Source organism: Accipiter gentilis, chromosome W (genome assembly GCF_929443795.1).
Source record: "Accipiter gentilis chromosome W, bAccGen1.1, whole genome shotgun sequence".
In the NCBI taxonomy this organism is placed as follows: Eukaryota; Metazoa; Chordata; class Aves; order Accipitriformes; family Accipitridae; genus Astur; species Astur gentilis.
In genome coordinates, this window is record NC_064918.1 from 32,300,570 (window position 1) to 32,328,209 (window position 27,640).

At 47.0% G+C, this 27,640-nt stretch overlaps 3 protein-coding genes across 17 annotated transcripts in view; 2 read left to right on the top strand and 1 right to left on the bottom strand.

The window, feature by feature from the left end:
- LOC126035447 (protein Hook homolog 3-like) overlaps positions 1-1,967 on the bottom strand; it is a 144,873-nt gene extending 142,906 nt beyond the window's left edge. For 8 of the 15 annotated variants that reach the window (XM_049794040.1, XM_049794037.1, XM_049794032.1 and 5 more), the window contains exons 1-2: positions 1,763-1,967; positions 555-634 (exon numbers count right to left, since the gene is read on the bottom strand). Coding sequence is in view for 2 of the 15 variants with exons in the window: in XM_049794039.1 (XP_049649996.1) it covers positions 1,763-1,819 (57 nt within the window). In the remaining 13 variants the exon portion in view is untranslated. Of the gene's footprint in view, positions 1-438; positions 635-1,359; positions 1,432-1,762 lie in introns of those variants that run through there. The other 7 variants (XM_049794039.1, XM_049794034.1, XM_049794026.1 and 4 more) reach the window with 4 other exon arrangements.
- LOC126035473 (uncharacterized) overlaps positions 1-27,640 on the top strand; it is a 309,976-nt gene that overhangs the window by 247,880 nt on the left and 34,456 nt on the right. The window lies entirely within an intron of this gene.
- LOC126035460 (uncharacterized) overlaps positions 1-27,640 on the top strand; it is a 255,710-nt gene that overhangs the window by 66,610 nt on the left and 161,460 nt on the right. The gene's annotated exons all lie outside the window — the stretch shown is intronic.

Here is a 27,640-nt window from a genome sequence, read left to right on the forward strand (position 1 = left end):
CTTTGCTTCTAACTATGCATTTTTTTAGTCCTCTAGCTAGTTAGCAAATACTTTGTTATGAAATATTTTTTAGCATTTCTGCAATTTTATTTAAATTAGTTTAAAACTAAATTTGAACAGCATATATTAAATAACTGTCAGACTATTTCTAGTCCTAAAATCTCTTTAAGAATTACTGAAACAGACTTTCATGTAACAGCTTTTCTCTAACAATACAAAGATATTTTAATCAAACCTAAAACTGGATAAGAAGTAGGATCAATGGATCAGATCACTCTTAACAGACCACTACAATACAAGAGAAATAATTACAATAGCTTAAAAGGATATTGGTTGCATGCAGATGATGGGAAGCACAGAAAGAGTTAATTTGTAGGTTATTTGAAAAGTTATAGAGCCAAGAAGCAATTTGGGACTGGGAGGAATCAGGAAGCATACCTAAAACAACTAAAGCAGGAGCACATGGATGCTAGCAACACATAGCAACAGGTCTCTTTCTAGCACTCCCTTGTAAACCTTCCTTCCTTGTACCAGTCTTAAAACAAGCCTCTCACTTGGCTTTTCTTTCCCAGGGTTCATACACACGTATGCTTCCTCATGAAGCTCAGCAGTACTCTCATGTCTTCTCCAACATCTGCGGGGGAGGAGAGGGAAAAAAATCATAGAGAGCAAAAAGGAGGACAAATAACAACCTTGGTTAAGACACAAGAATTAGCAGGAATGCAAAGGAAAGAGAGACCCTGGTGCAGCTAGGGCATAATATAAACATCTCTTCCCATAAAATTGTCTTGTGTACATTCCAAGCTACCCACTCCCTTTTAACAGGTATTGGATGTCCCTTCCTTATGCACTTTGATTTTCACAGAGAAACCTAAATCATCATTTTCATACCCCCAATAATTTTCATGAACTTCACAGCTTACTCCAGCTCCCACCTTTTACAGGCTAAGTTTCTAAAAGCCAAATAAGTTATTGTTGAGAATAAACAGAAATGTCCACAATTTCATATAGTATTTACTTGGCAATTTTCTTAATGTGTGTTTGGGAAGCCAATTATTCTAGACAGCTAAACCAGCAACTGCTAATGAAATGGCAGTTTCACAATTATGTTACAGTTACACAGGTATGTTCCATGTTTCAAAATGCAGAAGTAGCTGCAAACGCAGGTTCAATGTCCGGTAAGTTCTGGCTGTTCTGTGAGTAAAAGCACACCATGAAGCTACTGATGCATGCAGTCCAGGTCGAACGCAGACAACGGTTAGGAAACACAGCACAAGAACTTCGCAGCCACGAATAGGGCAGGCACAAGACATGAGAGGCCGGACACACAATCAAAGCAATGGATAACAACTTGCCCACCAAGTCCAGGCACGCGACAGACTCTCCGACACACTGAAACCTGCTTAGTCCTGTGCAGGCACGCGCGGGGAACAAGCTCCTTTGTTTTTCCCAGCAGTAGTAGAGTTAAGGCTATGGAGACCTCTACGTACGGAGGTTACGACTCCCCATCCCGCCCCGGGGCTTTGGTCAGGCGGGGCAGGTCCACTGGGGCTCCGCCGACCCCAGGAGGACTCAAACCCATCCGAGAGTGAGGGTGTGTCCTGGGACGCAGGGACTGTGGTGACGGACAGAGACCCCAGAGCCACCCGTAGAGCCGCGAAGAGGAAGACCGGAGACGGCGGACAGACGCGCACAGCAACGGATGCCTCCAGCCAGACTACCTTGCTCCAGGCGAGGCGGCCTGCTGGGCCCAGGCACTCACCCATGTAAGGAGGCTCTCCCCAAGCTCGGCCCGTTGTAGGCTTTCCACGTTGAACATAGTGGAGTACAGTGATCCTGCAGCCACCAAGGTAACTGTTATAGGCTAGATCAGTAGCCAAAGCGGTACTCGTCGCCTTTTCACCCCGTCTCAAGCCAGGCTGCAGTGCAGATACATCACTATGACCTACCAAAATCTGCCCGCTGGTTCCGCCTCCGTCACTGCTACTACGTCACGCTAACGAGGGCGGGGCTAAAACGAGCAATTCAGTTATTGCAGTACTCCACAGAGAGAGGGTTACTTATCGCTCTCCTTTTGGTACTTAGGGAAAGGGGAGTTGGTGGCTCGGGATGTGGTATTGTCTGCTCGTTCGTTCGAAGGGTGAATCTGTCTTTTTCTCCGTTTACTGGGAAACCATCTCTTTGGGCATGCGCCGTTTCTTTTTTTTTTCCGGTCGCGGGGGTAGGTTTGTCTGCAGTTCCAGGCAAGCCCTGCTACTGTGGAGGCACTCGCATTGCTCTGAGGGGGCCCTTGTGGGATTGGTGTCCCGGAGCACCAACATCCTGTCCCCAGGCAGTCTCTGAGCGCTGGTGAATTTCAGCTCTGCAGGGAAATTATAGGGGTCTAGGCTCCTCAGGGAGGCCCCTAAAGGTGGATTGCACAGAGCACTCTCCACACTGTGCCAGGATGGCCTGGGCATCCTTGTGTTGACAAGTGCAAAAGGTGCACTGCTTGTGTCTGTATGCGCATTTCAGCTGAGACATTTATTGCATGCATATATTCTGCATAAGAGACCTTAGGAGGCCACTAGTGATATTTAACTGATATTGGAGCACATGCCGTAGCAAAGATGATGCTATGGTTACTTTTTCTTTTATAGAGTTTTGTTGATTAAAAAGTAAGTTCCTTAAGAGGGCTAAGAAGTCTTCTGAAGAAGTCCTCCCCAGGTTGACTTCACTTGCCTTATCTCTCCTTTGCTGTAGTCCTACAGTCTGAATGCATAAGTAGGAACTGATTTAGTGGGTCTCTGACAGGTTGCTCATGGTTAGGAGGGAATCTGTGCTATAACCTAACTTCCAGTAATCTCCAACTTCAGTAATGTGGTTTTGTGAGGATACTGCACCCCCCAAAAAATCACTTACTAGTAAGTAATATAGTTTGGCATGTGGAAGGAGTAACCTTTAAAAGGAGATTTTTTTTTTCTCATCTAAAAAAATACATTAACTTTCTCTTAGTAAGATCCTGCTTATCCACCATTAGATCATGTTTGCTTTTCAAAAAGGGGGTGGTGTGGGTGGTGTAAGGGTATGTGGAACATGAGAGCATCTATTTTATTAAGGTTATCCAAACAAGAATTTTTTCAATGCAAAAGCAGATAATAAGTAAAGGGGGAAGCGATAAAGATCACACAGAGACAGGAACCTGATAGACAAAGGATAAGAGACAATGCCAAAGACCAAAAGAAGTCTTCAATCACTGACTGATGGGATATTTGAGGGGGTCCTGTGGGATTATGCAAATCTTATTAAGGAATTTTTTAGGGGAAGGGGAAGAACAAAGGGGGGAAATAGAGAGGAGGGGATATAAAAGGGCCAGTCACATGTAAACCATGGCTGGTCAGTGCACTTGTCTGATGAGCCCTGTGCCTGAATGATTGAAATAACCAGGGAGCTGCTAAAGTCCTGTGTACAGCCCTCATCAGTTAATATTTAAAATAGGGAAACAATAACTAGACATGATTTAGGGTTTAGGAACTAACTACTAGACAATGGGGCTTTATGTTTATGTCAGAAAAGGTAATGGATTGTGGTCCGATCAACAAACCTCGAAGAACCAGTTGGAACTGCCAAGATTAGGGAAGAAATATGCAAAGGGTAATTCCTACAGGGGGAGATCACAACCACTGACTCATTGACCACCTACTCAAATGATACCACCTACTCAAAAGAGGACAATGGAGGAAGAAGACAGTCTGCACACTAATTTACGAGGGGCAAAGAAGAAAGAACCAATCATTAAGGAAAATAACAACGAATATGTATTAGTTAAGTGTATAAATGTGAGAATTTTTGAGACAAGGTTGTGCTGTCTTGAGACAGGCACTCATTCATGTGCATCAATGAAATTAATTTGAAAATACCTCAACTCTGTGTGTTATTGGCTTGCACACCAAGTAAACAAACCCCGTTTGTGGGATAACATGATCACCTCAGTCTGTACTATTTTCTTATTAAGTCCTTTCTTAGCTATCTCTCTGTCTACCCCATCTGTATGTATGCTGCAAGGACTAAGTGCCAGCTACTGGTGAAATGGGCATGAGTGGATTTGGTGCCAGCAACTGGAGTCAGACCAGGGGTGTAGGCACCCTATGGCCTATGGTGTCAGCAGCTGGAGTGAGTGGGAGTCTTAGGGCCAGCAACTGGAGCAGATGGGGGTCTCAGCATCAGTAATTTGAGGGGCCTTGGGTCTTAGGAGTGTGTGTCTGGGATGCCAGCTACTGGGGGGGGGGGGGGGAACTGGTGCAAGTGCATTCAGGGCCAGCAATTGAATTCAGACTGAGGGTGATGGTGCTGGCAACTGGAGCAGGTGAGGGTCTCGACTCCAGCCACTGGAATGAGACCAGTGTGTATCCCAGGCACAGCTCTTGGGGGGCCAGGGTGAGTGAAGCAAGTGAGGGTCTTGGTGCCAGCAGCTGGAGCAGGGCTGTGGCTCACAAGCTGTGATGCCCCAACAGAGGAGTGTCTGGGATTTCTTTCCGATACCCTGCCAGAATTGTGCAATGTGGGTGGGGGACCACAGGCAGCAAATACGAAGGAGCGATCGCATGGTTGTTGTGGTGCTGGGACAGCAGAGCCAGAGGGGTGAAACTAACGGGGGGCAAAGGGCATCAGTTAAAAGAGCCCTGGCAGGGGATGCCACTATGGATGGGGTAGTTCGTTGTGGCAGAAACTTGTGGGAGGCACTGATGTAGGCACTGGTAGGAACATGTGCCCATTGTGACAGTCCCAGAAGTCCCAAGAATTTTAGGAATAGATTACCTGAGGGGCAGATACCACAAAGACTCATAGGGACATCAATGGGCCTTTGGCATTGCTGCTGTAGAGGGAGGCCTTGTCTTATCTAAACTCTATAGACTAAATAAATTGGAAGCAGTGGGCCCTTTGCACGTCCCCGAACAACACGTACCAATAGCAGTGGAGGTTGTCAACTAAAACCAGCATCAAAACAATTGGGATGTTTGAACACTGAGAGAAGCAAGGCATTGTAACACAAACTCATTCCCTCTACAATAAACTGATATGGCCTGCAAAAAAAGCCAATGGGGAGTGAATGATAGATTATAGAGTCCTAAATGAAGTGACCCCACCTTTGACTGCTGCTGTCCCAGACGTGTTCCAGCTACAGTTGGAACTGGAGACAAAACAGGCAAAATGGTAAGCCACCATTGACATAGCCAATGTCTTCTTTTCTATTCCCATAGTGGAAGAATGTAGACCACAGTTTGTTTCCATCTGGGAAGGAATCCAGTACACCTGGATTCAATTACCCCAGGGGTGGAAGCATAGTCCCACCATTTGCCATGGACTGATTCAAGAGACCCTAGAGAAGAACAGTGCCTCAGAACACCTACAGTACATCAGTGACATCATTCTCTGGGGACAAAGGAAGAAGCATTTGAAAAAGGTCAAGCTGTTATTGAAATCCTGCTGGAAGCAGGGTATGCAATTGTGGTGGGTTGAACTTGGCCAGCTGCTAGGCACACATCCAGCTGCTTTCTCACTCCTCTTCCTCAACAGGACAGCAGGATAAAATTGAATGAAGAGGCTCATAGCTCAAGATAAAGACAGGAAGGTCACTTGTCAATTACCATAATGGGCAAAACAGACTAGACTTGAGGAAAATTAATTTAATTTATTTCCAATTAAAATAGATTTACATAGTGATAAACAAAGATAAAAAAACACCTTCCCCCCACCTGCCTTTTTTCTCACGCTCAACTTCATTCCCAACTCCTCCACCCCCCCACCAGCACAGGGAGGGTGGAGGGTGGTAACAGTCAGTACATAACAGTTCCTTTCTGCTGCTCTGTCCTCACACTTTTCCCCTGCTCCAGCATAGGTCCTCTCCATGGTCTGCAGTCCTTCAGGAAAATCTGTTCCAGTATGGATTCACCATGGACTGCAAATCCTTCAGGAAATATACAACTGCTCTGGTGTGGGGTCCTTCATGGGCTGCAGTGTGAATATCTGTTCCAGCATGGTCTCTTCCACAGGCTGCAGGGAAATACCTGCTCCAGCACCTAGAGCACCTCCTCCTCCTCTTTTTTTCTGACCTTGGTGTTTGTACTACTCCTCGCTTTTTTTTCTTCACTCCTCTGACTGTCTGGTGTTTTTTCCTTTTCTTAAATATGTTTTCACAGAGGCACCACCAGCTTTGCTGATTGGCTAAGCTTTGGCCTGTGGTGGCTCTGTCACAGAGCTGGCTGGAACCAGTTGTGTCCAGCACAGGGCAGGCCCTTACCTCTTCTCACAGAAGCCACCCCTGCAGCCTCCCCCCCCCCCCCCCCCCAACCTTGCCATGTACAACCAATACAACCATCAAGAAATCTAAAGTCAAAGGAGCCTCTACAGAAACACAATTCCTAGGCATAAAATGGGTGGATGGAAGACTGCAAACACCTAGGGAAGCAGTAGAAAAGATTAGTATGCTTGCTGAACCCACCAACTAAAAGGAAACTCAAACTTTCCTTGGAATGGTCAGAGTCTGTTTGATGCACATTCCTGGATACAGTCAGCTTGTGAAACCACTGTATGTTGTGACCCAGTGAAATCGGTTTGAGTGGGGACCCAAGAAACAGCAAGCCTTCCAACAAGTGAAGCAAGAAGTACCATGAGCAGTAGCCTTGGGCCCTATCTAAACTGATGACAGAGTACAAAATATCCTATATACTACCTCAGGAGATGTGGGAATCTCCTGGAGTGTGTGGCAAAGGAGCCCTGATAAAATTCAAGGCTGACCACTGGGATTTTGGAGCTGCAGCTACCAAGGATCTGAAGCTAACTACACACCCCAAGAGAAAGAGATCCTTGCCACCTATGAAGGTGGAAGCACTGAGCAGCAGCTGAAATACTAGGAACAGAACAACCACTTAATGTCCTGATTGCTGGTACTGCACTGGATGTTCAAAGAACAGGTGCAGGCAGCTCCCACTTGGTACTAGCGATTACGTCATCTGCATGGCCTTGCCATTATCTACAAATGCAGCAAGAAGTTCTCATGAGAATATCCTTTCTGTTTGACAGTAGGAATTATAAATATTTGACAGTAGAAATGATAGAGCTGTTTTCTTGCAAGAAAATCCTATAATAGCTCAAATGACCAAAAGGGGAAAATCTCTTCTGTGGACAGGGTCTGCCCAGCATGCTGCACATGAATTGGGGTCTTGTTTGATGCTATACCACTCAGGGTTTCCACCTTTTAAAGGGACTGTCCTGGTTTCAGCTGGGATAGAGTTAACTGTCTTCCTAGTAGCTGATACAGTGCTATGTTTTGAGTTCAGTATGAGAAGAATGTTGATAACCCTGATGTTTTCAGTTGTTGCTCAGTAGCGTTTAGACTAAAGTCAAGGATTTTTCAGCTTCTCATGCCCAGCCAACAGGAAAGCTGGAAGGGCACAAGAAGTTGGGAGGGGACACAGCCAGGGCAGCTGACCCAAACTGGCCAACGGTGTATTCCATACCATGTGACGTCCCATCTAGGATAGGAACTGGGAAGTGGGGGTGGGGAATCGCTGCTCGGGGACTAGCTGGGTGTTGGTCGGCGGGTGGTGAGCAATTGCCCTGCGCATCATTTGTACATTCCAATCCTTTTATTACTACTGTTGTCATTTTATTAGTGTTATCATTATCATTATTAGTTTCTTGTTTTCTGTTCTACTAAACCATTCTTATCTCAACCCATGAGTTTTACTTCTTTTCCTGATTTTCTCCCCCGTCCCACTGGATGGGGGGGAGTGAGTGAGCGTCTGCGTGGTGCTTAGTTGCTGGCTGGGGTTAAACCACAACAGGGACGTAAGATTATCTATACTATTCTCTCCTTATAGTGTTAGCCCTAATAAATAGCATTTTAAATGATACCTTACAGGGTCTGAGTGCCTTTCTTACTGGGATCATAACAGATCAGCACCTCCCATTGCAAAACACAAGTGTGGGAAAACAGAGGGAAAAGGGGATAAAAGTGGCTGATTGATTGTCGTGGTTTAACCCCAGCCAGCAACTAAGCACCACGCAGCCGCTCACTCACTCCTCCCCATCCAGTGGGATGGGGGAGGAAATCGGAAAAAAAGAAGTAAAACTCCTGGGTTGAGATAAGAACGGTTTAATAGAACAGAAGAGAAGAAACTAATAATGATAATGATAACACTAATAAAATGACAACAGTAGTAATAAAAGGATTGGAATGTACAAATGATGCGCAGGGCAATTGCTCACCACCCGCTGACTGACACCCAGCCAGACCCCGAGCGGCGATTCCCTGCCCCCCCCCCCCCCCCCACTTCCCAGTTCCTATACTAGATGGGAGGTCACATGGTATGGAATACACCATTGGCCAGTTTGTGTCAGGTGCCTTGGTTGTGTCCTGTGCCAACTCCTTGTGCCCTGGCTGGGCATGAGAAGCTGAAAAAATCCTTTACTTTAGTCTAAACACTACTGAGCAACAACTGAAAACATCAGTGTTATCAACATTCTTCGCATGCTGAACTAAAAACATAGCACTGTACCAGCTACTAGGAAGACAGTTAGCTCTATCCCAGCTGAAACCAGGACATTGATTTAGCAGTTCTCTCTGCTAAAAAACAAGTACAATGACCATTTCTGTCCCCAAAGAGCTACTTAAACAGAATACTGACTCTGCTGCCTGCTTTCCATTTCCTATTCCTTTTTATACAATTCTTGCAACCCTACACAATCTCTCAAGTCTTCTTTCTTCTATCCATACCCAGCACCTGTTTCTACCCATTTTACCCTTGAAGACACACACACACACACCTGGCTCCAAGGACACTTTACCTACTCACCAGCTAGTCCAGCTTGATCTTCACTAGTGATGACACGCTGACATACACAACCTCACTCACTCCAGTTGCGGGCACCAGAAACACACAGACACATGATCCATGGTCACATGCAGTCTAAGTTGCTGGCACTTAGACCTCCATACACACACACACACTTCCCACTTGTTAAGAACTAACATCAGCAGATTGCAAAGACAGACTCTCTGACAATGGAAAAGTATTGTGACCCAAGGGGATGTTGACCTAGCAATGAACTCAAGGTTCTCAGAACAGCAACTGACCAGAATCTAGTATAAAACCACTCTACCCACATGGGACATCAGTTTAGAACAATGAAGATTAACACATGCTGCTGATGATATGTCCACACCACCTGCACGGGACAAGCATGCACTGATCCTGCATGGGACAAGCCCATACTGGTTATGTGAACAATAGTAACTGATTAGCCCACACCTTAACATGGGTGATTTGATTGGTCTACACGACTGTATTGTAAAATATCAACCCTGCTTTCCTCAATATTGGAGTCCCCCAGCTATTAGGCTGGGGTACTGCATGAGCAGTGCTTAAGAAAAAAATCCTTTGTAAATCTATACTTTGACTGTCCTTTGACTCTCTCCTCGGTCAACAGTGGACTCACAAAGGACAAAGTGTGGGTTCGAGTCCCACCAGAAACAGAGACGTGCTAGTGGGCTCAAGTCCCACCAGAATTCCCGGCACGTTAGTGTGTTCAAGTCCCACTAAAAGGGAAGTGGATTCAACTCCCACTGGAATTCCTTTGACATAGGCAAAGAGAAATTAATGAGAAGAAAGGAGAGACTGCAATGATCAGGTACAGGGCACGGCCAGACAAGCGTACTGTTTTGTATTGGGTTTATTTGGCAAGGTTTTAGTAGCAGGGGGCTGCAGGAGTGGCCTCTGTGAGAAGAGACCAGGTGCTGCCCCCACGCTGGAAAGAGCCAGTTCCAGCTGGCTCCAAAATGGACCCACCACTGGACAAAGCTAAGCCAATCAGCAAAGCTGGCGGTGCTTCTGTGAAAACATATTTAAGAAAGGGCAAAATGCTGCACAGCAATGTGAGGAGTGAGGGAAAAAAGTGTAAGAAACAACCCTGCAGACACCAAGGTCAGTGAAGAAGGAGGGAGAGGAGGTGCTCCAGATGCTGGAGCAGAGATTCCCTTGGAGCCTGTGGGAAGCCACAGTGAAGCAGTTATTCCCTGCAACCTGTAGAGGACCCCACGCTGGAGCAGGTGGATATGCCCTGAAGGAAGCTGCAGACCACTGAGACGATGCAGGAGCAGGCTCCTGGCAGGAACTGGAGCCCATGGAGAGAAGCTGAAACAGGAGCAGGTTTTCTGGCAGGAACTGCGGCTCATGGAGGACTGACGCCAGAGCAATTTGTTCATGAAGGACTGTACCCCATGGAATGGCCCCATGCTGGAGCAGGGGAAGAGTGTGAGGAGGAATAAGCAGCAGAAATGAACTGTTATGAACAGACTGTAACCCCCCCCCCCCATTCCCCCTTCCCCCCTGCGCTGCTGCCTGCACCTACCCAAAATGAGCTTCTCTGCAAGAGCTTCTCTGCACAAGATCTTCTGGACAGACCAGACCCTCACAGGGTATGCCTAGCTTTGGTGGGCACCTGGCATCTAGCCAGGGTCAACCCACCACACATGGTTTAACCCCAGCCAGCAACTAAGCACCATGCAGCTGCTCTATCACTCCCCCTCCTCAGCTAGACGGGGAGAGAAAATATAACAAAGGGCTTGTGGGTCAAGATAAGGACAGGGAGAGATCACTCAACCAATTACCGTCATGGGCAAACCAGACTCAACTTGGGGAAAATTAACTCAATTTATTGCCAATCAATCAGAGTAGGGCAATGAGAAATAAAACCAAATCTTAAAACACCTTCCCCCCACCCCTACCTTCTTCCCGGGCACAGCTTCACTCCCAAATTCTCTACCTACCCCCCCAGCGGCACAGGGAATGGGGGTTATGATCAGTTCATCACACATTGTCTCTGCTGCTCCTTCCTCTTCAGGGGCAGGACTCCTCACACTCTTCCCCTGCTCCAGCATGGGGTCCCTCCTTGGAGGCACCCAGCTTGAGCTGCTCTGCATGTCAGATAAATAAACCACTTTTATTTACTCAGCAGATTGGCGACTCATCTTCTTTCAGAAAGAACCTAGGGCCAAGCCCCGTTGAGGTGGTATCCACATAATTCCTAACATGGACTAGGTGGCAGCTGCATAATTCCTGCAACACCATGCTTGATCAAAGATTGAGATTAGTCTTTTACTCCCTTAGCACTCATGGGTGCATCCCGTCAGGGCCCATCTTCCTTGCTCCAGGTTTTCCCCCTGGTCTCTGGGACCTGGAATTCCTGAAGGATGATATTGCTGAAAAAGACTCAGCCTTTTCCATGTCCTGTGTCACTAGGTCCCCTGCCTCATTCAGCAGAGGGTCCACATTTTCCCTAGTCTTCCTTTTGTCACCTATGTATTTTCCTACCTTCATCCCTGGATACTCGGACAACATCTTTGTATTCCTCCCAGGTTACCTGTGGATACATATTTAGTCGGTCGCAAGAGCATTGCAGATGCCTTTAGAAGACCTTGAATAGAATACACAAGAAGACAAAAAAAGAAAGATGATGATAAAGCCAATTAGAACACAGGTGTGCATTCCACGATAAAAGGAACTTGGCACAAAAAACCTCAATTCAGCAGTTTATCCAATTAGATTGAGACAAGCTTCGCATGTTTAAGTTGATATAACCAATTATATATTATGCTTGTGCGCGTGTACAGTGACTTTGCAGAATATGTGACTATAAGTATGTGCGTATTTTAGCAATAAAGGGTTGTCTGCTTTCAACTTTACAGGCGTCCGTCTACTTCAATCTCCTCAGTTACCCATCCTTGCTTCTACCCTCTGTATGGTTCCTTTTTGTGTTTGAATTTGGCCAGCAGCTCCTTGTTCATCCATGCAGGTCTTCTGGTGCTTTTGCCTGACTTCCTATTCTTTGGGATGGAGCTCTCCTGAGCTTAGAGGAGGTGATTGTTTAATATTAACCAGCTTTCTTGGGACTCCTTTCACTCCAGGGCTTTATCCCATGGGACTTTTTCAAGGAGATCTTTGAAAAGGCCAGTCTTCTCTCCTGAAGCCCAGGGTTGTAAGCTTGTGCTATGGGTTTGTGTGGTGGGTTTTTTTGGTAGCGGGGGAGGGGGCCACAGGGGTGGCTCCTGTGAGAAGCTGCTAGAAGCTCTCCTGGCTCCAAGTCGGACCTGCCTCTGGCCCAGGCCGACCCAATCAGTGACAATGGTAGCATCTCTGGGATAACATATTTAAGAAGGGGAACCTGCAGGGAGTAGGGGGATTGGAATGTGAGCGGAACACCTATGCAGATACCAAGGTCAGTGAAGAAGGAGGGGGAGGAGGGGTGCCTGAGGAGGTTGATGCCCCTGCAGCCTGTGGTGAGACGGTAGGCTGTCCTCCTGCAGCCCATGGAGGTGAATGGTGGAGCAGATGCCCACTTGCAGGCTGTGGAGAAGCCCATGCCGGAGCAGTCAGATGCCCCTGAAGGTGGCCATGACTCCATGGGAAAGCCCGCGCTGGAGCAGTGTGTGACTGAAGATCGGCCCGCGGAAAGGACCCACACCAGGGAAGTTTGTGAGGAACTGAAGCCTGTGGAAAGGACTAATGTTGGAGACGTTCGTGAAGGACTGTCTCCTGTGGGAGGGACCCCACGGTGGAGCAGGGGATGAGTGAGGAGTCCTCCCCCTGAGGAGGAAGGAGAGGCAGAGACAATGTGTGGTGAGCTGACCCCAACCCCCATCCCCTGTTCCCCTGCGCTTCCGGGAGGAGGAGGTAGAGAGAACTGGGAGTGGAGTTGAGCCAGGAAGGAGGGAGGGGTGGGGGGAAGTTGTTTCTAAGGTTTGGGTTTACTTCCTAATATCTTTGTTTTGATTTGATTTGTAGTAAATTCAATTGATTTTGTTTCTTCCCCAAGTTGAGCCTGTCTTTTGCCCATGACCATAAGTGGGGAGTGACCCCTCCCTGTCCTTATCTCGACCCAGGAGCCTTTCATTATATTTTCTCCTCATCCCAGCATGGCGGCGGGGGGGGGGGGGGGGGGGGGGGGGGGGGGGGAGGGGAGGAATGAGTGAGCAGCTGTGTGGTGCTTTGTTACGGGCTGAGTTTAAACCACAACAGCTTGCTTTTCACCCTCCTCCCTGCCCTCAGGATCCTGAGCTCCACCATCTCATGTTCACTGCAGCCAAGGCTGCCTTTGAACTTCACATCCCCAGCAAGCCCCTCCTTGTTGGTGAGTATGAGATCCAGGAGAGCACCTCTCCTCCTTGGCACCTCTATCTCTTGGGTCAGGAAATGGTTATCACCAGACTCCCAGAACCTCCTGGATTACTTTTGCCCTGCTGTGTTGTTCTTCCAGCAGGTATCAGGGTGGCTTGAGTCCCCCATGAGGGCCAGGGCCTGCAAACATGAGGCTGCTCCTATCTGTCTGTAGAGGGCCTCATCCACTCATTCTTCCTGGTCAGGTGGTCTATAGCAGACACCCACTACAGTGTCACCCTTACCCACCTTCTCTATAATCCTTACACAGAAGCTCTCATTTGGCTCCTCATCCATCCCCAGGAAGAGCTCCAAGCACTCCAGCTGCTCTCTCACATAAAGGTCAGCTCCCCCTCCTCATCTTCCCAGGCTGTCCATCCTAAAGGGCTGTAGGGTTGTAGGGTTATTCCATGCGGGACCCAGACGACAGAACACCAATATGATGATTAAAGTCGCCAGTTTATTGAGCCTAGCTGATCATTCTTACACAATTCTCTAAGTTCCTTAGAAGCTTTGATTGGCTGCTGCGTGCAAGCATTTGGTGTCCATGCGCACAAGCATAAAATTTGATTGGTTATATCGACACTATCCACACGTATAAACATAAGATACAGTTAGTTATACTCACTCTGTACACGCGCACAAACATAAGACATAATTGGCTATATTAACTAGAGCATGCAAAACTTGTCTCAGTCTAATTGGTCAAGATAAGCTGCCGAATTGAGGTTGTTTGTGCCAAGTTCCCTTTATCATGGAATGCGCACCTATGTTTTTCTAATTGGGATCTTTCTTTTTCTGTCTTCTTGTTTATTCTGTTCAAGGCCTTCTAAAGGCGTCTGGAATGCTCTTGTGACCATGAGCTACTTTCAGGCCCAGTCACTAAGTTCCATATAATTGAACCCTACATCTCCCCCTTTTTTGTTTTTTTTTTGTCAATTAACACATCCTTACTTGATCTATCAATTAATTTTTAAACACATTGCAACATACAAGGATGGACCATCTGTACATTCTTGTGCCATCTTGCTCCGCAAACTCAGCCCAGCAATCGGTAGGTGTCATCTTTATGTGGGCATCCCCACAGAGGCAACAATGGCCTTGCCGTACACCAGCCCGATGCTCTTCGGAAAATCCCGGTATTTATACATGTGTAGAGGAATGGGTTTCAGCACACGTGGCCAGCAGGTGCCAAAATCTGCCTCAGTTGCAACCTATGACGCATGCACTTGCTGGCCAGGTGCGCTGCACGAGTCATAGCCATCCTATCTATTGGTTCATGGGCTTTGTGATGCAGTTACGATGCACAGAGAATCTTGACCTGTTATGTTAGCCAAGGTGATCTATACGTTAGTTTTTAGCTGAGGTGGTATTCATATTGCCACACCATCTATGATGTTCCAGATGATGATGGTCGTACAAATTGAACGGGAGTCCATTGTGGGCCTGCATCTGTGGAAACACAAGCATAATCTTGCCCCCAGGTTATTAATGAAAATGGACCTTCCCATTGCCCTGTTTCTAGATTCTTAACTAAAACCATGACCTTACCCCTAATTTTGGTTTTAGCTAACTTTTCTTGTGAAGAGAGATTAGCTAACTTTTCTTGTGAAGAGAGATTCCCTACTCTTTTTTTTTTTTTTTTTTAAGAGAGCATTAACAGATCTAGTCATCATAATTCACAAGCATCGAATCATACATGGGATAATAGCTAAGAGTATGAATATAGGAGCCACCAAGAAAATCGACCACTTTAATATTTGCCGTATCCAAGGCACAAACCCCAATGATTCTAACCAGTCACTAAACTGGTCAGTATAGTATCCGATCTTGTTTAGGTTCTCTTGTAATTGACTTAACTGTTTGTGAATGCTTATAGAATGGTCCGACAGGTTCATGCAACACATTCCTTCAAACTCTTCACACCCATGTCCTGTCTCCACAAATCAAAAACACTCCTGGGGGCAACAACTTTCCCCCCGCAGTATTTACATCCAAACTTGCAGTATCAACGTCAGGCCATAAAGGTAACCCTGTTATGTTCTGCTATCCTATAAAGTATGACTCAGATCGCTCTTTCTCCTTCTTTACCAAAACGGTGTCCCCCCAAAAAATATCACTCCTATACCATTATATGGTTGTAATTGTGATCAGAAATATCGACAATCTTCTAAATGGGAAATATTGGTTACCTCAACCGAGGGTAAAGAAAACATTAGATCCAATTTCTGAAGGGGAAAGCTCACACTAATCAGAAGGTTTTCCACAAACAATTGTTGCTGTTTAGCTCCTATCAAAGAGGGCCACCACTTTTCACCAATCTTTATGCACATCACCACATCGCTTGTTGTCATCATGTTGAATTTCTCAAATTCTATATTGTAATTAGTCTGGTTGTACCATGAGCTGTAAAATTTAGGGTTAAAGTCTGGATACCCAATTAGACATGTGTGAAAAGGATCCCCTGGTGTAGCTAAGGACAGACAAAAATCAGTCAATTTTAAATACAGATCCCGTGACTAAGGTCATCGCAATCATTATCACTACCATTTGCTTTTCCGAATCCCTTTTTTTTTTTTTTTTGGTCTTTATCATAAATGACTACATATCAGGGTATCTTACTACTACTTCCACACTCGGCTCTTATGAGTAATGTTTCGCCGGATGATGATCAACATTAAATCACGTATATTTGCTGCAATAGCTCTAAGCTGCTTATTCTCTATACGATTAGTTATAGGTTAGTTGGTTAGTTAAATTTCTATCACAATGATCACAGAAAAAATTTTCTATCCCTTTCACCTTCTCGCACTAAGATGCATATCCAGGGCCGGCACAGTACTCCGTGTTTTTCACACGCGTTCTTAATTTTCGCATTGACTGCCGGTCTCCACTGTGATTTGTCTAGGCAGTCTATCTAGGGCTTCAGGACCTGCTGAAGTCTCCACTGCCTCTTGTTCTCGATCTTCTGAGTTGTTTGTGACATCTCATTGCTCAATCCATGGCTTGACCCATTTCGCTGGTATCCAATGGGGCTGTTCATTACCTGTGGAAACACAAGCATACCCTCTTCCCCACATGAATAACTTGCAAGGTCCCTGCCATTGTTGTAAAACTGGATTGAATATTGAAACTTGCAGCTGGTTTTTATCAACATTTTTGCTCCCACACATATGTCTAGTAATTGGGATCTGATCCTCAGTACCGCGTGGCTGTAGCCAATTCAAAACATACAGTGCTTTGCTTATTAACTCTTGGGGGGTACAATGCCGCATGTCTTCCCCCATTCTTAAAATGTTTAAATGATCCTTTAAGGTCCGATGTACATGTTCAGTGATAGCTTGACCAGTAGAATTATGGGGTATGCCAAAATTATGAGTTACCCCCCACAGCTGTAAAAATGTTTCTAATGACTGTGCGCGATATCCCGGGCCATTGTCTGTTTTAATTTCTGTTGGCACTCCCATGGCAGCAAATGCTGCCAAAAGGTGCTTAATTACGGATCTGGCATTAGTTGATACATGAACAGTAGCCCACATAAGGTTCGAATATGTGTCAATAGATACATGAATGTATTTATATTTCCCAAAATTGGGATACTCTGTAACATCTGTTTGCCAAATTTGCAATGGTGATAGTCCCCGGGGATTCACCCCTTGTGGTTGTAAGTTTGGAATGTTCGCACAGTCTGGGCAAGCAGCAATAATAGTTCTGGCTTGCTGCAATGGGAGATCAAATTGCTTACTCAGCGCTTTTGCCAACTGATGATAAAATTTATGGGATAGCAGTGCTTGTCCAAACAAGTCAGGTTTGGGTGTATTAAAACAGATGTTTGCATTGGCTACTACCAGTCGATCCGTGCGTGCATTATCTTCCACAATAAATCCCGGCAACATTGTATGGCTACGAATATGATCGATAAAAAATAAGTCTGTCCGTCTTTCTAATAACGTCCATAATTTAAAAAACGCCATAAACAGCTGCTTATTACTTACAGTTTTTAGCAAGGATCTATGCATACGTTTGACTATCCTAACGACATATTGAGAATCCGAAACAATGTTGACAGGTGTTTTATCCCATTTTTTGAAAACAGAGCATATGGCTAATAGCTCAAGCACCTGTACTGACCCCTCTGACAGAACAACTTCGTATTTCCAGGATCCATCCTAAAGATATACAAATCCCGCTTTACCTGTTCTGCTGCTAGCATCAGTAAAAACGGTAATTGCTTCCAGTGGGCTTTCACTGCAAATAGAGTGTGGTTCCATTGTTAACACTGTTTTAAACAATGGGTGAGGGGGGTAGTGATTGTCCACTTCCCCCTTAAACCCCATCAGAGCTACTGCAAGGCAGTCATTTTTCATCATGGCATTATTCACAATATCAAGCGACATAGGCAAAATAATTTTGTCCATTTGCTTCCCTGAAATTTGTGTCGCCCTTGCCCCTGCTTTTTGATTGCACATTCCCAGAGCTTCAATTCTAGTGACTACCATTTTTGACATGCTAGCAGGCAAGAATATCCATTCTAGTATTACCAATGGGTTTTGTTCCCGTCGCTCATCCCACTGACCCAAAATTCCCGCAACTTCCTTATCTGAGTTATATACATATAAATTTATGGACAAATCAGGAACGTATCTGGCAGACATGGATGATGTGATTTTCTGCTCAATTGCTGTCAAGGCTGGCCACCCCGATGCACTTAGTTGTATTGCAGAAGTTAAGCTATCGCTGCCCCACAATAAATCCAGCAGCGGCTGTAAGTCCATATTTGTTATACCACAATAAGGCCAAATCCACTGTAGGTCTCCGACAAGTTTTTGTACATCACGTATATTTCGTATGTCTTTGTGTAGGGACAGCTTTTGTGGACAACCAGAGGCTTCCGCAACTTGCAAACCCAGATATAGTGTTAACGGCGTTCCGTCTTTTTTAAACCTTGATCGACAGTCTCTGGCTTTGTGTCCGAACTTGTCGCACTTGTTACAGACCCCAGGAAAGTTTGACTGACTGCCGTTAGTTAGTGCTGGCATAGATAGAGGCTGCGTTGTTATGCGTTGAGGGCACGGACGTTTCAAATGCCCCAGTTGACCACACCGATAACACGCTAAGGGGTCTTTGTGTGGGCTGCGGTCTCCTTTTCCCCGTTGCACCATCGGTCGTAATGCTACTGCGAGCGCTGCAGCATGAGCTTCAGCATGTATTTTAGCTTTCTCTTGTTCTTGTATTATAGTAGCCAAATCCTCATTTGCATTATTTGAATCAGGGTATATGCTAGGTATAATTTGTTCATGTTGAACGGTGGTATCTGGGGGCTGTTTTCTTGTAGGCAGATTTTTACTCACTCTCTGATTCTGTAGGGTTTCCTTTAAGCGTACGGTTAGGGAGGCTTGGGAACTGTCAGATGGCTGATTAATATCGGCAGTCCCAGGGAGTGGAGCAGAAGTCAAGGGCACAGGAGCAGGCGGACAAGCTCCAAAAAGTCTCTCTTGCTGCATTATGTTTTTCTCCCCGCTTTTCCCCTTCGCTTGCGGTTGGAGAGAGAGCAGCAAAAGCAGATGCAGCCGCTTCACGATCTGCTTTCATTTCTTGCAGAGTTGTCTTAATCAATTTCCATAAAGTTGCAAGACCTTTAACTTCTTTAGACCCGTCACTAATTTCATCACATAGGGAGGTTCCGATAGCTTTCCAGGCACTAAGCTCAAAAGCTGTACCCACACTAATTAAAAGGTGTCTGTCCTTTCTCCATTGTAGAAGCTGCTTTAAACAAGCTTTGTCATATTTTTTGCCTCTCTCTGAGAGTATATGTTGGGGGAGCTTAACTACCGCTTCTTCTTCTTTGGAAAGCATAGACCTCATCTCCTCCCCCAACCGCTCACCTCCTTTACGGGCAAGTCCTTTTTAATATCCGTCTCTGTTTTTTCAACCAGCCTCATAAATGTCTTTACGGCTGCCTTTTCCCTCACAGATGCTGCAAAACCCATGCCGCCTTTTATCACGTAAGCTTACAATCGATTCCTGCCTCTCTCAAGCAGCCCGGTGCTTTCTTTTAAGCCCACCGGCATCTGCAGCAATTTCCCCTGCCTTTTCAGTCGCGTTCCCCTCTTGTTCCTTACCAGATCATGTTGGAGGTCACCAGATGTAGGGCTGTAGGGTTATTCCATGCGGGACCTGGACAACAGGACACCAATATGATGATTAAAGTCACCAGTTTATTGAGCCTAGCTGATCATTCTTATACAATTCTCTAAGTTCCTTAGAAGCTTTGATTGGCTGCTGCATGCAAGCATTTGGTGTCCACATGCACAAGCATAAAATGTGATTGGTTATATTGACACTATCCACGCGTATAAACATAAGATACAGTTAGTTATACTCACTCTGTACACGCGTATAAACATAGGACATAATTGGCTATGTTAACTAGAGCATGCAAAACTTGTCTCAGTCTAATTGGTCAAGATAAGCTGCCGAATTGAGGTTGTTTGTGCCAAGTTCCCTTTATCGTGGAATGTGCACCTGTGTTTTTCTAACTGGGATCTTTCTTTTTCTGTCTTCTTGTTTATTCTGTTCAAGGCCTTCTAAAGGCGTCTGGAATGCTCTTGCGACCATGAGCTACTTTCAGGCCCAATAACTAAGTTCCATATAATTGAACCCTACAAAGGGCCAATAACCCTCCATTGCAACACTCCAGTCATGAGAGCCATCCTACCATGTCTCTGTGATCCCAACAAGACTGTAGCCCTGCAACTACACACAGGTTTCTAACTCCTCATCTTCAGCTTCTATACTGTGTGCATTAGTGTACAGACACTTCAGAGAGGCATCCCAGCATTTTGAGTTCCTGGAGAGTGTTTGGGCGATTTCTCCATAATGGTGCCTTTGTAGGCACTTCCTTGCTTACATGCAAGCTTAAGCTCTGTTTTGCTGATTTTGTGTTCCCTTTCATTCACATCACCCCATGCCCTTTGCTCAGCAATCCTGTCTATCACTCCCTCACAGGACTGGTGGCTTCTCTCTCACTCCCTTGTCATTCATAGTTTAAAGTCCTCCTTACCAAGTTAGCCATCCTGCTGGCATCCTTTGCCCCGCTCAGTGAGATGGATCCCATCTCTCCCTTGATCCTCAGACAGGGTCCCATGGTCATAGAAACCAAAACCCTACTGCCAGTGTTAGATGTGCAACTCATTTTTGACATGCAGTATCAATGCCCTCCTCCTCACACCCTTTCCCCTTGCCAGCAGGTTTGAGGAGAACACCACCTGGGCTCCTATGCTCCTGACTATTGCCCCCAGAACTCTGTAGTCATTTTTATACTCTCCAGGTTTCTCCTGGCAGTATCATCTGTGCCCACAGGGAAGAACAAGGGGTAACAGTCAGAGGGTCAGACAAGTTTTGGCAGTTTCTCCACAACATCCTGGATCCTGGCCCCCAGCAGGCAGCAAGCCTCTCTACATGATAGGTCAGGTAAGCAGATGGGTGCCTCTATCCCCCCACAGCAGGGAGTCACCCACTACTATCATTCACTGCTTCCTCCTTGTGATCTTGCATGGTTCAGGGTCAATTGGTCTAGATGCTTTGCTTGAAAGTACACCCAGCTCCTCCCCAGTCCTGAGGGCAGTGAACCTGTTTCATAGCTGCAAACCTTTAGGTAGAGCAGGAGCCTTCCTCCTGGGGCCAAGAGGTCACCAGCTTCCAGCCCTTGCCTTCCCCAGAGCTTGCACTTACCATTCTGCTAAGGACAGACTCTGCCTGTATCTCCACTGCCATTGAGGTTTGGGGCTCTTGAAGATGTTGCATCTCTGAGAAGATCCAGTCTGTCTCTCTCTCTCATCCTCTGATGTTACACGGCCTGCTGACTTTTCCCCCCTAACTCCTCTGCTTGGCAACAGAGATTTTCAAAGGCAGCACACCTCCTGCAGGACATAAGGCCATCTCTTCCAGTATCAGAGAGGCCCCAGGTACTCCCTACAGCCTGAGACTTGTAGGGCTGCTTCCACTACCTGAAGTGCTGTCTGGGTCAAAGCCTCTGTCCTAGCAGGGACAGCTGCTCCACTATCTGCTAGAGAATATGCCCTGCAGCATATCACCATTATACCTGAGAACATTTAAGTTGTTCTTAACTGAGATAAAAGCCCTTTCTTTTCATATTTCTGCATAAACTGCCACCTCTAAGAGATGTATTCTTGACCTAGCTGTTATATAGGCCTCTCCCTAGCACCAGCTGAAAGGGTGCTTGACCCTCTAGTAATCAGGGGGGCAGGTGTGATAAAGGTTGCAGGCACCCTGTGCAGGTATACCCGCCCTGACAGGAAACGAAACTCCACTGGGCAGGGAGGAGAGGAAAAAACCTCAAACCCTAGAGGCCACAGGTTGAAAATTGCACTGACCAATCTGAGATGCACCAGGTACACGGAAGTGTTGACCTTTCAGCCAATGGGGATTAAAATGACCACAGATCAGATTCGACAAGGGTATAAACGAGGCCACCCCAGAGGACATTTTGAGTCAGTCCTCCCCAGAGCAGCAGGTCTGCAGTCAGGGACTCTCCCCTTGGGTCAGGATGCCGCCCTAGGTAACTCCTCGAGGTTGAGAGCCCTCATCTTTTAGGTGAGTGATATGCGCATTTTGAGTCATCATTTTTAAACCTTAAGAATTCTTAAGTCAGCTCTGTAGTACTAATTCCCCTTACATCATTGAGCCTGTCGTTCACAAATGTTATCGGAGTTCTAACTGACTTTTTTACTGAAGAATAAATGTGAGTTTTAACATCTGTTGGATTTGTGTGAGCCTCTGTAACATTTTAAATTGGCATAGTTGGCAGGAAGATGTTAATAGAGGAATTATTACAGAGGCACAGCTGTAGCCCTTCTCCCCCAGGTGTGGAATGGGCAAAGGAGAAGTGGTCTGACCCAGCAGCGGTCGTGGAGAGAATAGAACAATGCCACGGAAGTAGTCGAGATGGCAAAGGCAGTATGTGTGCCATCCTAGGCACCTGCTTGATTCAAGCGCAAAACTGAAATAGTGATTTTGATAGACTGGCAAAGGATAATTCTAAAAAGCAATAGGAAATAGATTGTTCGAAGGAGGAATTGAAACAAGAAAAGGAGCAGATACGTCTATTAGAACGAAAGATTGAAATTATGCTCGCACAAGCAAAAAAGCCCACCAGTGTTACCCAAATCCGAAAGTTAATCACGGGTATGGACCCTGAGGATTGGGATGGAGACATCTGGGGAGACTGATGAAAACAGCTATGAAGAGGTAGAGAAATTGGAGGAAAGGGATGTGCGACCCCTTATTAAAACAGAAAGGCACATGGGTCCGCACAGTGGGTGTACTGGCTTTGTGTGGCAAGGTTTTGGTAGTGGGGGGGGTTACAGGGGTGGCTTCAGTGAGAAGTTGATAGAAGCTTCCCCTGTGTCCGACAGAGCCAATACCAGCTGGCTCTAAGACGGACCTGCCGCCAGCCAAGGCCGAGCCAATCAGTGATAGTGGTAACACCTCTGCAATAACATATTTAAGGAGGAAAAAAAAGTTGCTTATTGCTGGGACAGACAGAAATGGCAGCCAGAGAGAGGAGTGAGAACATGTAAGAGAAACAGCCCTGCAGACACCAAGGTCAGTGAAGAAGGAGGGGGAGGAGGTGCTTCAGGCACCAGAGCAGAGATTCCCCTGCAGCCCATGGTGAAGACCATGGTGAGGCAGGTTGTTCCCCTGCAGTCCATGTATGTCCACAGTGGAGCAGATATCCACCTGCAGCCCATGGAGGACCCCACGCTGGAGCAGGTGGGTTCCCGAAGGAGGCTGTGACCCCGTGGGAAACCCATGCTAGAGCAGGTTTCTGGCAGGACCTGTGGATCTGTGGAGAAAGGAGCCCGCGTTGGAGCAGGTTTTCTGGCAGGACTTGTGGATCTGTGGAGAGAGGAGCCCACGTTGGAGCAGGTTTTCTGGCAGGACCTGTGGATCTGTGGAGAGAGGAGCCCACGTTGGAGCAGGTTTTCTGGCAGGACCTGTGGATCTGTGGAGAGAGGAGCCCACGTTGGAGCGGGTTTTCTGGCAGGACTTGTGGATCTGTGGAGAGAGGAGCCCACGGAGCAGGTTTTCTGGCAGGACTTGTGACCCCATGGGAGACCCACACTGGAGCAGTGTGCTCCTGAAGGACTGCACACTGTGGAAAGGACCCATGCTGGAGCAGTTTGTGAAGAACTGCAGCCCGTGGGAAGGACCCACGTTGGAGAAGTTCGTGGAGGGCTGTCTCCCGTGGGAGGGACCCCATGCTGGAGCAGGGGAAGAACATGATGAGTCTTGCCCCTGATGAGGATGAAGTGGCAGGAATAACGTGTGATGAACTGACTGTAAAACCCATTACCCATCCCCCTGCGCTGCTGGAGGAGGTAGGTAGAAAATCTAGGAGTGAAGTTGTGCCTGGGAAGAAGGGAGGGGTGGAGGGAAGGTGTTCTGAGATTTGGTTTTATTTCTCATTACCCTACTCTGGTTGATTGGTAATAAATTGAGTTAATTTTCCCCAAGCTGAGTCTGTTTTGCCTGTGATGGTATCTGGTGAGTGATCTCTCCTGTCCTTATCTCGACCCGCAAGCTCTTTGTTATATTTTTCTCTCCCCTGTCCAGCTGAAGAGGGGGGAGTGATAGAACAGCTTTGGTGGGCACCTGGCATCCAGTCAGGGTCAACCCGCCACAGTGGGAATCCCTGAATCACTGCCCGCACCACCCCTTGGACAGGACCCGAACTCAGTGAATTACAAGCTAAGTCTTCACGCAAGCCGGGCGAAACCGAAACTGAGTATTTGCGGAGGGTTTCTTTAACTGGGGGAGATCGGGTACTATTGAGTGATGACAAAGTGAGGGGTTTCTGGGGACCTGGAGTGTTTTTGAGTGATGGACCGGTGGGTGATCAGTCGATAACGTCCCGAGTAGCCTATTGGGCTGGGGGTGTGGACCCCAAGGAGAGAGGAGAACCTGTTACTATCCGGGTAAAGGGACTGTCGGAGGTAACAGAGGGAGTGCAAAAGGCGGCCTGTGTTCAGGCCATGTACGACAGAGGGCAGCAAGGGATACCGATGGCCGCACAGGTGGTCCCCTGCTACCTTAGACCCCTTATTTGAGGTCGGCTGGATGCTTTAAAGATACACGTCCAGTCCCTCAGAGAAAGAATTCAGGGGGCCATTGAGCACAATCAGCAGACCCCCACAGAAGCCGCCCGCGCACGGGATGATTTGGGCAGAAGTACTACACAGCATAATAATTCACGGGCGCGAGATGGGATGGGCGGAGCCGAGCGGTGGCACGGAGGACAGCAGGAAGGTCCGGCCAGCCGGTCGTAAACCCGGCCCCGAGCGGTCTCGAACTTGCGAGCGGTCGGGTCGGAACTACGATCCCGGAAGGAATGGTCTCTGGCGGAAGGCACCGGCACTGGGGGTACCCCGAGCCGTGCTGCACGGGCAGTCCACTGACGACATCCGGGAGTGGAATAGCTGGAGGGGAAAGCTAGTGTGGTGGGTTGACCCTGGTTGAATGCCAGGTGCCCACCAAAGCCGCTCTATCACTCCCCCTCCTCAGCTGGACGGGGAGAGAAAATATAACAAAAGGCTCGTGGGTCAAGATAAGGACAGTTTAATAAAGTGATAGCAAAGGTCGCGCGCGAAAGCAAGGAAAAAACAAATGTTGTTATTCTCTACTTCCCATCAGCAGGCGATGTCTAGCCACTTCTCGGGAAGCAGGGCTTCAGTATGCATAGTGGTTGCTCCGGAAGACAAAATGCCCCCCTTCCGTCTCACTTTACTTAGCTTTTATATCTGAGCTGATGTCATACGGTATGGAATATCTGTTTGTTTAGTTTAGGTCAGCTGTCCTGGTTATGTCCCCTCCCAAGATCTTGCCCTGCCCCAGCCTGCCATTGAGGGGAGGGCAAAAATGTTGGAGAGACAGCCTTGATGCTGTGCCAGCACTGCTCAGCAGTAGCCAAAACATTGGTGTGCTATCAACACCTTTCTAGCTACTGATGCAGAGCACAGTGCTATGAGGGCTGCTATGGGGAGAATTAACTCCATCTCAGCCAGACCCAATACAGCTAGAGACCAAAGGGAAGCGCCAGCAGCCCCGCCCCCTCAGGAAGAGAAAAAGAACCCTTTCGCATCACTGCGAGAGGAACTGGAAGGGCAAAAAACTAGAAGCCGCGGTTTGGGGTTCAGGCTGCCCAATCCGCATGGTGAATACCTGCAAATGGTCTGCTAATAAAGAGCCTTATATATGCATTCCCCCACTATTGCCCACAATGCTTTTGCCAAGCTCCTTGATGCTGTGGAAGTACCATCAGGTGTTCACATATATCAATATATAGATGATATCCTAGTCGGTGGGGATAACAAGGAACAGGTAGAGCAAGCTGCCATCCATTGGTATTGTTCCTATGACCTTAGCAAAACCCAGAGGCTTTGTCCTGGTTTTAGCTGGGATAGAGTTAATTGTCTTCCTAGTAGCTGGTACAGTGCTGTTTTGAGTTCACTATGTGAAGAATGTTGATAACACTGATGTTTTCAGTTGTTGCTCAGTAGTGTTTAGACTAAGTCAAGGATTTTTCAGCTTCTCAAGCCCAGCCAGCGAGAAAGCTGGAGGGGCACAAGAAGTTGGCACAGGATACAGCCAGGGCAGCTGACCCAAAGTGGCCAACGGGGTATTCCTTACCATGTGACGTCACATCTAGTATATAAACTGGGGGGAGTGGGGGGATGTCGTGGTTTAACTCCAGCCAGCAACTAAGTACCACGCAGCCGCTCACTCACTTCCCCCATCCCACTGGATGGGGGAGGAAATCGGGAAAAAAGGTAAAACTTCTGGGTTGAGATAAGAACGGTTTAATAGAGCAGAAAAGAAGAAACTATAATGATAATGATAACACTAATAAAATGACAACAGTAGTAATAAAAGGATGGGAATGTACAAATGATGCACAGGGCAATAGCTCACCAACCGCCGACCGACACCCCGCCAGTCCCCGAGCAGCGATTCCCTGCCCCCCCCCCACTTCCCAGTTCCTAAACTAAATGGGACGTCACATGGTATGGAATACACCGTTGGCCAGTTTGTGTCAGGTGCCTTGGTTGTGTCCTGTGCCAACTTCTTGTGCCCTGGCTGGCCATGAGAAGCTGAAAAATCCTTTACTATAGTCTAAACAATACTGAGCAACAACTGAAAACATCAGTGTTATCAACATTCTTCGCATGCTGAACTCAAAACATAGCACTGTACCAGCTACTAGGAAGACAGTTAGCTCTATCCCAGCTGAAACCAGGACAGGGGATCGCCGCTTGGGGATTAACTGGGCATCGGTTGGCAGGTGGTGAGCAATTGCATTGTGCATCACTTGTATATTCCAATCTTTTTATTATTACTATTGTCATTTTATTAGTGTTATCATTATCATTATTAGTTTCTTCTTTTCTATTCTATTAAACCGTTCTTATCTCAACCCATGAGTTTTACTTTCTTTTCCCGATTTTCTCCCCCATCCCACTGGGTGTGGGGGAGAGTGAGCGAGCGGCTGCGTGGTGCTTAGTTGCTGGCTGGTGTTGAACCATGACAGGCTTGTATGCCTGGGAAGCTGTTTTAGGGTGGTTTCGAGGATTCCAGAGGAGGCGAACACACACACACTGACTATAAGGGGGAAAAGCAAGCATTTATTAACTACAGATGTGCATTATGCTAAGGGTATCTTGTAAAGCAAGTTAACATACCAACCCGAGGACTGTAAGGAAGATGGACCATCCGTACATTCTTGTGCCATCTTGCACCGCGAGCTCAGCCCAGCAATCGGTAGGTGCCAGCTTTACATGGGCGTCCCCATGGAGGCAACGGTGGCCTTGCCGTACACCAGCCTGATGCTCTTTGGAAAAATCCCGGTATTTATACATTTGCAGAAGAACAGGTTTTGGCACACGTGGCCAGCGGGTGCCAAAACACGCCTCAGTTGTAACATAGGGACCCTATGATGCATGCGCTCACTGGCCAGGCACGCTGCACGAGCCATAGCCACCCTGTCTATTGGTTCATGGGCTTTGTACATGTGGCATGTTGTCATAATTCAGCAGTCACGTGTCAATCATGCACACAGCTGTGCTGTGCAACAGCCTGCTGCCTGTCCTCCCCCAGTATTGTTCAGCTCTCTTATCTCTGTGGTCAGCATTCCAAGCAACAGGCAACAAACCATCCATTTTCTGTGCTGACTGCATTTTCCTCTGTTATCTACCTCTCCCCCGGTGTTCATCCATGGACCAAAATCCCATCTTTTAACCCATCTGTATACATGCCACCACGTGGTCTGTGGATGGAACATGACAATATTCTACCATTTGTATGACGTTGTAGCAGATTATCCATCATTTTTCATATTAGTTGAATAATACAGGGGATAAAACATG